Source organism: Scyliorhinus canicula, chromosome 3 (genome assembly GCF_902713615.1).
Source record: "Scyliorhinus canicula chromosome 3, sScyCan1.1, whole genome shotgun sequence".
NCBI classification, from domain to species: Eukaryota; Metazoa; Chordata; class Chondrichthyes; order Carcharhiniformes; family Scyliorhinidae; genus Scyliorhinus; species Scyliorhinus canicula.
In genome coordinates, this window is record NC_052148.1 from 161,944,892 (window position 1) to 161,957,525 (window position 12,634).

The following is a 12,634-nucleotide window of genomic DNA, read 5'->3' on the forward strand; positions in this document are numbered from 1 at the left end:
TTTGGCCTTTTTTGTCTGCACTAGTTCTCCAAACTAGCATCATGACTTAGTGCCACAGCCCTGCCTTTTCCCCCATACCCATGCATATTGTTTCTATCCAAATAATCATCTAATATCCTCTTGAATGACTCGAATGAACCTGTCTTCACCATATTTCTAGGCAGTACATTCTGGAGTTGAACCATTCGGTGTATGAAAAAGTTGTTTCTCACATTACATTTTCTTCTTTTGCAAATCACTTTAAATCTGTGCCCTCTCGTTCTTGATCCTTTTAGGAGCGGGAACAGTTTCTCCCTATCTACACTGTTCAGTCCCTTCATTGGAACATCTCTATCAAATCTCTTCTTAACCTTCTTCTTTCCAAGGGGAACAATCCCAACCTCTCCAATCTATCCTCATAACTGAAGTTTCTCATCCCTGGAACCATTCTTGTAAACCTCTTCTATGCTCTCTCCAATGTGTTCACATCTTTCTTAGTGTGGCACCCAGAAGGGATTGGTTTAGATTTGTTTATTGTCATGTGTACCGAGGTACAGTGTATTGTTCTGCGTGCAACTTAGACAGATCATTTCGTACATGAAAAGAAAATACATAATAGGGCAAACAATATTTCTGCTGAGGTCTAACTTGTGTCTTGTGTAAGTTCAGCATAACCTTGCTCTTGTGCTCTATGCCCCTATTAATAAAACCCAGAATACTATATACTTTATTAACTGTGCTCTCCATCTGTCCTGCCCCTTTTAATGATCTGTACATATATGCACCCAAGACCGTCTGCTCCTGCACCCCTTTTAAGAATTTTACCCCTTATTTTGTATTGTCTCTCCGCATTCTTTCTACCAAAATGCATCACTATACATTGATCTTCATCTGTCACCTATCTGTCCACTCCACCAACTTGTCTATATTATTTTAGAGTTCTGCACTCTCCGTGGTGCACCTACAACACATGGTTGTAGCAGAGCCACCGCCTTCTCAAGGGGATTTAGGGATGGTCAATAAATGCTGGCCTCGCCATTCACCACCCTCATCCCATGAAGTGATGAAAAAAGTTATACACTCAGGGTGAAGTTTGCGCAGTTCGGCTGGTCACTCCTTCATGTCTGAATAAAACACACACCGCAGTGGGCCAGTGATGGAGTTTCCTATTCTTCGCCCTCAGTAATAATGAATCTCAGCCAGAGACGTGATGGCACATTGCTGTGACTTTAGGTGTTTAACTGGAAGAATTCACCGTTTGGTCTGTCAGGCTGAACTCTAACCTTTACCTTAGCTACCAAACTGCGTCAGGATCGGAAGAGCCCATTGCTAACAACGGGGGGGGGGAACAAATGAATCAACAGATAAATACAAGTAAACCATTGCAGGCGATGGCTTCATGAAACTCTTCATCTAAATATACCACTATTCCTGCATTTCCCGTCCGTTATCCCTTTCTCCCTCCCTCTAAATGTGGGAGAAGATGTGATTGTGGAAAGTTTCCTTCCCCAGCAATATTGCGCTGTTCCCGGTGGAGAAATGGCTCCTGGCAACGGCGAAGCCGAGCGAAGGGAAGGATAGGGAGGAGCGGAGGGAAGGATAGGCAGAGGTTAAAGGGAGAGGGCTTAGAGAGAGAGAGAGAGAGAAAGTGGGGCATCGAGGGACACAGAGAGGGGAGGATAGGCGGAGAGCTGGGCCCGGGGACAGCGGCGGCAGAAGGAGCCCCGGACGCGGGGAGAGCGGGGCCGCACCATGTCCGACTCCGAGGACGAAACTCACGACCGGCAGCTGAAGATCGTCATTTTAGGGGACGGCGCCTCGGGGAAGGTGAGGAGGGCGGGGATCGCGGGCCGGCACTCGCAAGCTGGGCACCGAGGCTTGTCCTGCTGGGGTCGTCCTCGCTTCTGCCAACAATGAAGATTGATAACGCGTGCTTTCTGTTGCAGACTTCTTTGGCAATGCGTTTCGCCCAGGAAGCTTTTGGGAAACAGTACAAGCAAACAATTGGGTTGGATTTTTTTCTGAAAAGGATCTCTCTACCAGGTAAGAACATTCAGCAAAGTTGCACTGTTCAACGTGTAAAAAAGTGTTAATTGGAATAGGTGCATTATTGATAGATTTTGCATTTGCGCGAACTTCCTGTACCATTACAAATTCCTGTGTCCATATTGATAGTGGAAAATGTCTATTGTCGCATTGTAATTGTCACTTTTTCGTGGTGGTGGTACATATGCATTTGCGTTTCCTGGATCTGGGATCTGAGAGATCATGGGGAAGGAAAATCTGCTGGGCTGGCTGTTTGGCATGGACCTCTGTCGCCCTTGATTTAACCTCCGTGATGGTGGGATGAGGCACTTAAGTGGACGTTGCCTATTTTCAGACCTAAATTGGTGGGTGGGCTACCTGTCATTGCCCTTACTGCTGTATCACAATGGGGACGGGCCTGTTGAGGATTTTCAGATCCACTGGTGGGAAAATGTTAAATCCAGCCCAGAGTTAATATTTCAGGCAATGACCTAGTAGAGTTGTTCTGCAGTAAGTTCCCACTAAGAGCAATGAGATAATGACCAGATAATCTTTTTAAAAAATTGATTAAGGAAGGAATGTTGATCAAGAATCCAGGGAGAACGCCGTTGCCCTTCTTCGGAATAGTCACGGGAATGTTTACATCTGTCCGAGAGGGTAGACATGGCCTCTGTTTAACATTACCTGGTCCTTATCTCATTGCTGTATTTGGGAGCTTGCTGAATTTGCACAAATTGATTGCTGTGTTTCCTAGAATACATAAGTGCCTATACTTTGAAAGTACCTCTGTTTTGGTGGTCAGGTGCTTTCAAACTGCAAGCTATTTTGCTTTTTGTTTTGCTGTCTTGCTGTCTTCCTCCCTCTCTTTTTTTTCTCTTTGTTTTCATTGTCCTTACTTTAACTTTTCGATTTCAAAACTGAAAACAGGAATATAAAATATATCTATTTATAACTTGGAATCCATAGAATCCCTGCAAATCCCTACAGTGCAGAAGGAGGCCATTTGGCCAATCCAGTCTGCACTGACCCTCTGAAAGAGCTCCCTACCCCATTCCACTGCCTTATCCCCGTAACCTTACCTGCATATCTTTGGACTGTGGGAGAAAACTGGAGCACCTGGAGGAAACCCACGCAGACACTGGGAGAATGTGCAAACTCCACACAAAGTCATCCAACGCCAGAATCTAGCCCAGGTTTCACTGCATTCTGGAGCCTTACCCAATGAAAGCACACAATGATCTTTCTATATCATCTCTGAGACTTCTTGATCTTTTGACCTGCTGGAACATAGAGTTGGCTAGTGGTTCTCCTAGGTTTGGTGCTGTGAGGTGGCAGTGCTAACCACTGTGTCGTCATGCTGCCCGCACTGTGCATCCATCAGTCTCAGACTCCGATATAGAAAGGAGGAGCCCATTCTCCTTCCAATCGTTGTTTTTCTTTATGTATTCTTGATCAAATTGAGTAAGCTTTCAAGTAAAGTATAGAATTGCGAAACCTAAAGATAACAAAAAAGCCCTGACCTAGAAAAGTAATCTGCATGCAAGAAAATGTTCTTGTGATTTTGATCATTGCTCTGTCTTCAAAATAAGAACTAGAGTTGTTTCTAACCTCATCTGTTTTTGAGGGATGACTTTTTGCACCTTTTTTTACTTTTTATTTGTTTTGGATTTAAAATGTATCATTTTTTTCTAGAGAGGTTGGTGCAATTCTACCAGGAAATTGGAATTTCCTGGTGGGAGTTAAGCTTCTGCTTCATTCTAGCCTTTAATGGCAATCACTTAGTTTTGTGCTTCACAAGATTCTCAATTTCTCTCTGAAAACAAAGCTTATAAATTACCGGTTAGCTTCTGGGTAATATTAGGACCTGTCGAGAATCCTGTTGGATTAGATTCTCTTGTGTTTTAAATAGATGTGAACCTGGCCTTGGTGTCATTGGAGGTTGGTGAATTGTGTCCAGCTTAATTAGATTTTTTGCGACATAGCTTTTCTTAACATCTAATCATATAATTTTACCTGAGTGTTTTTGACAGTGGAAGAAACTACCCATTAAACACTCTTCACTGTCTCTCCAGTGTGGCCTAAACTAATGATTTTGTTAATTTCCTGTTGTTGATCCAGCAGAAGACGATCGTGGAAGAGATACTAGAGAAGATATGTTTTAAGAAAGTCAATGGTCCTAAGAGTACAAAAATTATCATAGCATGAATCCTAAAGTACTGAAGGAGATAGTAAAGGCACGACAATATTTGGAAAAAGGAATTATGATGATGGAAAGCGACAAATGGTGTATGTCCCTTGTTCAAGAAAGTGGAAGGATTTTTTTTTGGAGGGACTGGGAGGAGAGAGGATGAGGCATAAAATTATAGGATTTTCAAGAGATTTCCAATGAAATATAACAGACTATGAAACTCAAGTGCCCTGGTATGGAAGGAAATTCAACTGACTTCTATCCACCAGGTATCACTCTTCCATGCAAAGAATGGTTGTAAATTGATATTATTCATGTTGGGATATAATAGTTTCCACTTTATTTGGGTATAAGCACATAACTGGAGTCATGCCTCGCACAAAAGAAAAATGATTGTGGTAAGTCCCAGCACATTGTTGCAGGAGTTCCTCAGGGTAGTGTCCGTGGCCCAACCACCTTCAGTTACTTCATCAATGACCTTCCTTCTATCATAAGGTCAGAAATGGCCATGTTCCCTGATTGCACAGTGTTCAGTTCCATTCACAACTCTTCTAACAAAAGTCTATATGCTTGTGTAGGCAAGACCTGGATAATATTCAGGCTGTGGTTCAGCTGAGTGGCAATTAAGAGTCATGTCACACAAATGCCAAGCAATGACCATCTCGAACAAAGCAAATCTAATACTTCCCCTTGAAGTCCAAGTGGACTACGTCAAAAGCATTGCCCTCATCTACACACTTGGTAACCTCTTCAAAATATTCAATCAAGTTGCTCAGATATGACCTTCCTTTAACAAAACCACACTGACTGTTCTTGATTGGTCCCTGCCTCTCCAAATGCAGATCAATTCTGTCTGTCAGAATTGCTTCTAATAGTTTCCGCACCACTGAGATTAGAGTGACTAGCCTGTTGTTTCCTAGTTTATCCCGTCCTCCCTTCTTGAATAGTGGTACCACATTGGCTATCCTCAAGTCCTCTGACATTAGGGGCTGATTTAGCACAGTGGGCTAAATAGCTGGCTTGTAATACAGAACAAGGCCAGCAGCGCGGGTTCAATTCCCGTACCAGCCTCCCCGAACAGGTGCCAGAATGTGGTGACTAGGGGCTTTTCACAGCAACTTCATTGAAGCCTACTTGTGACAGTAAGCAAATATTATGAAAGGAATTGAAAATTATTACCAGCGCCCCTGCTATTTAATCTCTTGTCTCACTCAACAGCCTGGGATGCATTTAAATGGCCCTGGAGATATGTCTACTTTTAAGTGTGACTGACCACTCAGAACTCCCTCTCTGGCTATGTTAATTTCTTTTATTTTTTTCACAGTCCTTCTCCCTGATATCTATACACACACTGGCCCTTTCACTCATGAACGTCGACAAAGTATTCATTTTGAACCCTACCTAGGTAAAGTCGCCGTAGTCCCAGATGACCATAGGCTCAAAGGGGAAAGCTGACTAGGATCACCAGACCTCCGGTGACGGGCAAGGCTGAGAAGGTGGACCTTCATGAATAACATCAGCCGGTGCGGGAATTGAACTCCCGCTGCAGGCCTTTCTCTACATCACGAACCAGCTGTCTAGACAAGTGAGTGAAACTGGCATTCACTGGCTCCGCACACATTGCCACTGTGGTCCTTAATGGACCTTGCTCTTTCCCTATTTATCCTTTTACACTTCATGTACTTGTAAAACAATTTGGGATTATATGCCAGTATCCTTTGATGTCCCTTTTTTGCTCTCCTAATTTCCTTTTAAAAGTTCCCTCTTGTACCTTCTGTATGCCCCAAGGGTTTCTGCTATTTTTGCCTATATTGTATTTTTCCTGCAGTGCCTCCTACATCATGGGCGGGAATCTCTGCCGGCGGGATTCTCCGTTTTGCTGGCACCCGGGGGTTTCCTGACATCGTGGGGCTGCCCCACGATGTTGGGAAACCCCATTGACCGGCCAGCGTTACGGAGAATCCCGCCGGCGGATCGAGGCTCAAAAGTGATGTGGCGGGGCGGAGAATCCAGCCCCATATCTATATTCCAGCATGCTGCCTACCACCTCCCTGTGTATTAAGAAACCTAGAAAAAGGAATGATGTGGAGATGCCGGTGTTGGACTGGGGTGAGCACAGTAAGAAGTCTTACAACACCAGGCTAAACTCCAACAGGTTTTTTTCGAATCACTAACTTTCGGAGCACAGCTCCTTCCTCGGGTGAATGAAGAGGTCGGTTCCAGAAACACATAGAGACAAAGTCAGTGATGCAAGATGATACTTTGAATGCGAGTCTTTGCAGGTAATTGAGCCTTTACAGATCCAGATGGAGCAACTGGAGAGAGGGATAATCACAGGTGTGAATTGTCCCTAGCCAGGACAGTTGACAGGATTTCGCAAGCCCAGGTCAGATGGTGGGGGGTGAATGTAATGCAACATGAATGCGAATGTCGTGGTCGCTGTTCTGAAGGCTGGGTAGTTTGCACCAAACAATGGTCTGTTTGAGGTTGCGCGGTTGTTTGAAATCAAGTAGTGGGGCTGCGGGGATGACCTTGGCATCTGTCCCGTGTTTGTCTTCTGAGGAGGTCGGTACGGTGTTTTGCTGTGGCGTGTTTGAACTGTCGATCGAGATGTTGAGCGCCATATCCCGTTTTATGAGGACATCTTTGAGCGTCTGTAGATGCCTGTTACGCTCTGTTGAGACAATTCACACCTCTTTAACCTGGAATTATCCCTCTCTCCAGTTGCTCCGTCTGGACCTGTGAGGACTTAATTACCTGTAAAGACTCGCATTCAAAGTATCGTCTTGCATCATTGACTTTGTCTATATAGATGTTTCTGGAACCCACCTCTTCATTCACCTGAGGAAAGAGCTGTGCTCCGAAAGCTGATTCGAAACAAATCTGTTGGACTTTAACCTGGTTTTGTAAGACTTCTTACTGTAGAAAAAGGAACACATAATCAGAAGTTACTGGTGTATGTGAAAATGGAGTGTTGAAGAATTGTTCTCCACAATAAAAATGGAACTTATCTTATTTAATTGTCATAAATCAATCACACTGATAATACAACAAACACTGTTCATTGTTATAAAATGGCATTTGCAATTCACTTATGAGAAATGTCATGGCTGATCTAGTAAAAATATAAGTCTTGTAGATGATGCATACTTGCCAGAAGATTCTTCCATCACTCATGTCAAACCTAAAATAAGTGTATGAGTCTTATTCATCCACAATAAATAGTGGTTCTGTGATGTATTCCTTGTTACATGGTCTCCAAGGCAGGTGGTGCTGTTGTCTTCAGTGAGGCTTCTATTATTGGAGCTATTTCGCAATCACAGAATTGATGCCGGGGACGAGACCATTAGGCCAGTTGCTTCGGCATCATCTCTCTGATTGAGCAATTCACCTGCCTTCTCCCCATAACCCTGCATGTTCTTCCTGTTCAGATAACAGTCTAATTCCCTTTTGAATGCCTCAATTGAATCTGCCTCCAGCACACACTCAGGCAGTGCATTCCAGACCCTAACCACTGTTTTTCTTCATGTTGCTTTGGTGTCTCTAAATCTATGCGTCTTGTTCTTGATCCTTGCGTGAGTGGGAACGATTTCTCCCTATCTATTCTTTCCAGACCCCTGATGGTTTTGAATACTGTATCAGATCTCTTTTTCAGCCTTCTCTTTGCCAAGGAAAACAGTCCCAACTTCTCCAATCTGTCTTCATAACTACGTTCCTGGACGCATGCTTGTGAATCTTCTGCATATGCTCCCTAAAATGCTTCCCGGACTGCATGCAGTATTCCGAGTTCCAACTAGTGTCTAATGCAAGTCCAACATCACTTCCTTGCTCTTGCACTCTCTGCCTCTATTAACAAAGCTTAAGATACCGTATACTTTATTTACTGCCCTCTCAACCTATCCTGCGACCACTCCAGATACTAGTATACACTCAGGACACTACTTCCTTATTCCTGCAGCTTTCTGCGATCTCTCACTCACTGTCTTGAGTCCTGCAAAGCCCTTATCCTCAACCACTTGCTCCTATTGCCACCACACCATATGATAGTTACTGTAAAAAAAAAAACCCTAGTCGCCTCATTCCAGTGCCTGTTCGGGTACAAAGAGAACAAAGAAAAGTACAGCACAGGAACAGGCCCTTCGGCCCTCCAAGCCTACCATGCTGCCCGTTGAAACTAAAATCTTTTACACTTCCGGGGTCCGTATCCCTCTATTCCCATCCTATTCATGTATTTGTCAAAATGCCCCTTAAACGTCACTATTGTCCCTTCTTCCACCACCTCTTCCGGCAGCGAGTTCAAGGCACCCACTACCCTCTGTGTTTTTACAAAAAAAACTTGCCTCGGATATCTCCTCTAAACCTTGCCCCTCGCACCTTAAACCTATGCCCCCTAGTAATTGACCCCTCTACCCTGCGTAAAAAGTCTCTGACTATCCATTCTGTCTATGCCCCATATAATTTTGTAGACCTCTATCAGGTCACCCCTCAACCTCCTTCGCTCCAGTGAGAACAAACCAAGTTTATTCAACCACTCCTCATAGCTAATGCCCTCCATATCAGGCAACATCATGGTAAATCTCTTCTGCACCCTTTCTAAAGCCTCCACATCCTTCTGGTAGTGTGGCGACCAGAAATGAACACTATACTCCAAGTGTGGCTTAACTAACATGACTTGCCAGTTTTTATACTCAGTGCCCCAGGTAATGAAGGCAAGCATGCCGTATGCCTTCTTGACTACCTTCTCCACCTGTGTTGCTCCTTTCAGTGACCTGTGGACCTGTACACCTAGATCTCTCTGACTGTCAATACTTTTGAGGATTCTACCATTCACTGTATATTCCCTACCTGTATTAGACCTTCCAAAATGCATTACCTCACATTTGTCTGGATTAAACTCCATCTGCCATCTCTCCACCCAAGTCTCCAAACGATCTAAATCCTGTTGTATCCTCTGACAGTCCTCATCATTATCTGCAATTCCATCAACCTTTGTGTCGTCCGCAATCTTACTAATCAGAGCAGTTACATTTTCCTCCAAATCATTTATATATACTACGAACAGCAAAGGTCCTAGCACTGCAACCTGCGGAACACTATTAGTCACAGCCCTCCAATCAGAAAAGCACCCTTCCATTGGTACTCTCTGCCTTCTATGACCTAGCCAGTTCTGTATCCATCTTGCCAACTCACTGATCTCGTGTGACTTCACCTTTTGTACCAGTCTGCCATGAGGGACCTTGCCAAAGGCCTTACTGAAGTCCATATAGACAACATCCACTGCCTTACCTGCATCGATCACCTTTGTGACCTCCTCGAAAAACTCTATCAAGTTAGTGAGACACAAACTCCCCTTCACAAAACTGTGCTGCCTTTCGCTAATACGTCCACTTGCTTCCAAATGGGAGTAGATCCTGTCTCGAAGAATTCTCTCCAGTAATTTCCCTACCACTGACGTAAGTGTAGTTCTGTAGTTCCCTGGATTATCCTTGCTACCCTTCTTAAACAAAGGAACAACATTGGCTATTCTCCAGTCCTGCAGGACAAGACTTGAAGACAGTGAGGATCCAAAGATTTCTATCAAAGACTCAGCAATTTCCTCTCTTGCCTTCTTCATTACTCTGGGGTAGATCCCATCAGGCCCTGGGGACTTATGCACCTTAATATTTTTCAAGACGCCCAACACCTCGTCGTATTGGATCTCAATGTGACCCAGGCTATCTACATACCCTTCTCCAAACTCAACATCCACCAATTCCTTCTCTTTGGTGAATACAGATGCAAAGTATTCATTTAGTACCTCACCTATTTCCTCTGGCTCCACACATAGATTCCCTCGCCTGTCCTTCAGTGGGCCAACCCTTTCCCTGGCTACCCTCTTGTTTTTTATTTATGTGTGATAAGCCTTGGGATTTTCCTTAACCCTATTTGCCAATGACTTTTCGTGACCCCTTTTAGCCCTCCTGACTCCTTGCTTATGTTGCTTCTTACATTCCTTATATTGCACACAGGCTTAGTCTGTTTCCAGCCTTCTGGCCCTGACAAATGCCTCCTTTTCCTTTTTGATGAGGCCTACAATATCTCTTGTTATCCAAGGTACCTGAAATTTGCCATATTTATCCTTCTTCCTCACAGCAACCTACCGGTCCTGAATTCCTTTTCAACTGACATTTGAAAGCCTCCCACACGTCAGATGTTGATTTACCCTCAAACATCCGCCCCCAATCTAGGTTCTTCAGTTCCCGCCTAATATTGTTATAATTAGCCTTCCTCCAATTTTGCACATTCACCCTTGGACTCCTCTTATCTTTGTCCACCAGCACTTTAAAACTTACTGAATTGTGGTCCATGTTCCCAAAATGCTCCCCTACTGAAACTTCTACCACCTGGCCGGGCTCATTCCCCAAAACCAGGTCCAGTACAGCCCCTTCCCTAGTTGGACTATCTACATATTGTTTTAAGAAGCCCTCCTGGATGCTCCTTACAAACTCTGCCCCGTCCAAGTCCCAGCACTAAATGAGTCCCAGTGTATATTGGGGAAGTTAAAGTCTCCCATCAAAATAACCCTGTTGCTTTTACTCCTTTACAAAATCTGTCTACCTACCTGCTCCTCTATCTCCTGCTGGCTGTTTGGTGGCCTGTAGTAAACCCCCAACATTGTGACTCCACCCTTCTTATTCCTGATCTCTACCCATATAGCCTCGCTGCCCTCTGATGTGTCCTCCCACAGGACAGCTGTGATATTCTCCCTAACCAGTAGCGCAACTCCTCCACCCCTTTTACATCCCCCTCTATCCTGCCTGAAACATCTAAATCCTGGACCGTTTAGCTGCCAATCCTGTCCTTCCCTCAACCAGGTCTCTGTAATGGCAACAACATCATAGTTCCAAGTACTAATCCAAGCTCGAAGTTCATCTGCCTTACCTGTTATACTTCTTGCATTAAAACATATGCACTTCAGGCCATCAGTCCTGCTGTTTTCAGCAACATCTCCCTCTGCTCTTCCTCAGAGCCATACTGGTCCTATTTCCTAGTTCTCCCTCAATCTTTTCATCTTCTGACCTATTGCTCTGGTACCCAGCCCCCTCCCATACTAGATTAAACCCTCCCGTGTGACACTAGCAAGAATACACAGAGGGAGTTCAGAATACCCAATTCACCTGACAACACACCTTTTGGGACTTATGGGAGGAAACCGGAGCACCCGGAGTAAACCGTAGGATTCCTAGCTTTTGACCTGCCCTGGTATACACAGTATTAATGTGGCTAGTCCAGTTCAGTTTCTGATCAATGGTTACCCCCAGAATGTTGATTGCCACTTCCTTCTACCACTGCTTGTAATTAATGATCTAAATGACCTTGGTCTGATCCAAATTTGCCTTCTCATTGCTTCTGCTGCCACTATCCTAAGCATATTTATTTTCCCTGATCCCATCGTTGATCTGCCATCAAGAATTCCACTATACGTTCGGTGGTTACAGACTAGCACCACCCTTTATCTTCCTCCCCAGTACTTTCACACTTTTATATTCTTCCCCACTTGCAAACTTCCCACTGCAAAAAGACAAAATGAATAAAGCAGCATTATTCTTTAACCCACAGAAAACCTTTGCAAATGTCTTGTAAAATCTCAGTTGGAGTATTGTCTACAATTTTCATACTTTCGAAAGGACGTCAAGGCTTTGGAGATGTTGCATAGGGGGTTTAGTAGGATGACACTGGAACTACGGAACTTGAGTTATACTGAAAGATTTGAGCAGCTGGGTTTGTTTTCCTTGGAGAGATGGTTAAGAGTAGACCCAAGAGACATGATAATGGTTTTGATTGAGAAAGCTGGGAGACACTGGACGTGATCGAACCAAATGAGAACAGAGTCCCACAGCGAGCGTGTTTAGCCGTGTGTTTCCCAGTGCTGCAGCACCGAGAAACACAACACCATCTAACGCGACTCCAGTTAGATATGGGGCTCAGCGGGAATGTGCGGCCCTGCACTGAGGAGCTTTGCTTGATGAAACTCCTCAGTGCAGGGAGAGATTGAGGACACCATTTTTAAATGGTATCCCGGTCTCTTGACCCCTGGACACGAGATCTGAACTCCCCCCAAAGGTCCTGAGTCCACCCTTGCGCCCCACCTCTTATGCATAGTTCACCCCTGGGCCCAATCACAGCAATGCAAAACAAAAAGCCAGCTTGGCACTGCCAGGCTGGTACCCTGTCAATGCTCCTGTAACCTGGCAGTGCCAGCTAGGTACCTTGGCAGTGCCAGGCTGGCACCCAGGTGACACAGTCAGGGTGCCAGGCTGGCACCAGCTGTTCCATGGTACTGCCCTGCTCTGAGGGCAGGCACTTGGGAGCCTCCGATCCTCTGGGAGATCGGCATGATTGCGATTCCATCTGGTCGCCGTTTGTGGGAGGTATTTATGCCCTTTGTCTTGGAGACCAACG

General features: G+C 44.7%; 1 protein-coding gene across 8 annotated transcripts in view; it reads left to right on the forward strand.

The window, feature by feature from the left end:
- The first annotated feature begins 1,488 nt into the window (after positions 1-1,488).
- Positions 1,489-12,634, forward strand: part of rab28 (RAB28, member RAS oncogene family) — a 170,122-nt gene continuing 158,976 nt past the window's right edge. For 4 of the 8 annotated variants that reach the window (XM_038791630.1, XM_038791631.1, XM_038791634.1 and 1 more), the window contains exons 1-2: positions 1,489-1,806; positions 1,926-2,022. In XM_038791630.1, the coding sequence (XP_038647558.1) occupies positions 1,732-1,806; positions 1,926-2,022 (172 nt within the window). In that variant the 5' untranslated portion in view covers positions 1,489-1,731. The remainder of the gene's footprint in view (positions 1,807-1,925; positions 2,023-12,634) is intronic. The other 4 variants (XM_038791636.1, XM_038791637.1, XM_038791632.1 and 1 more) reach the window with 2 other exon arrangements.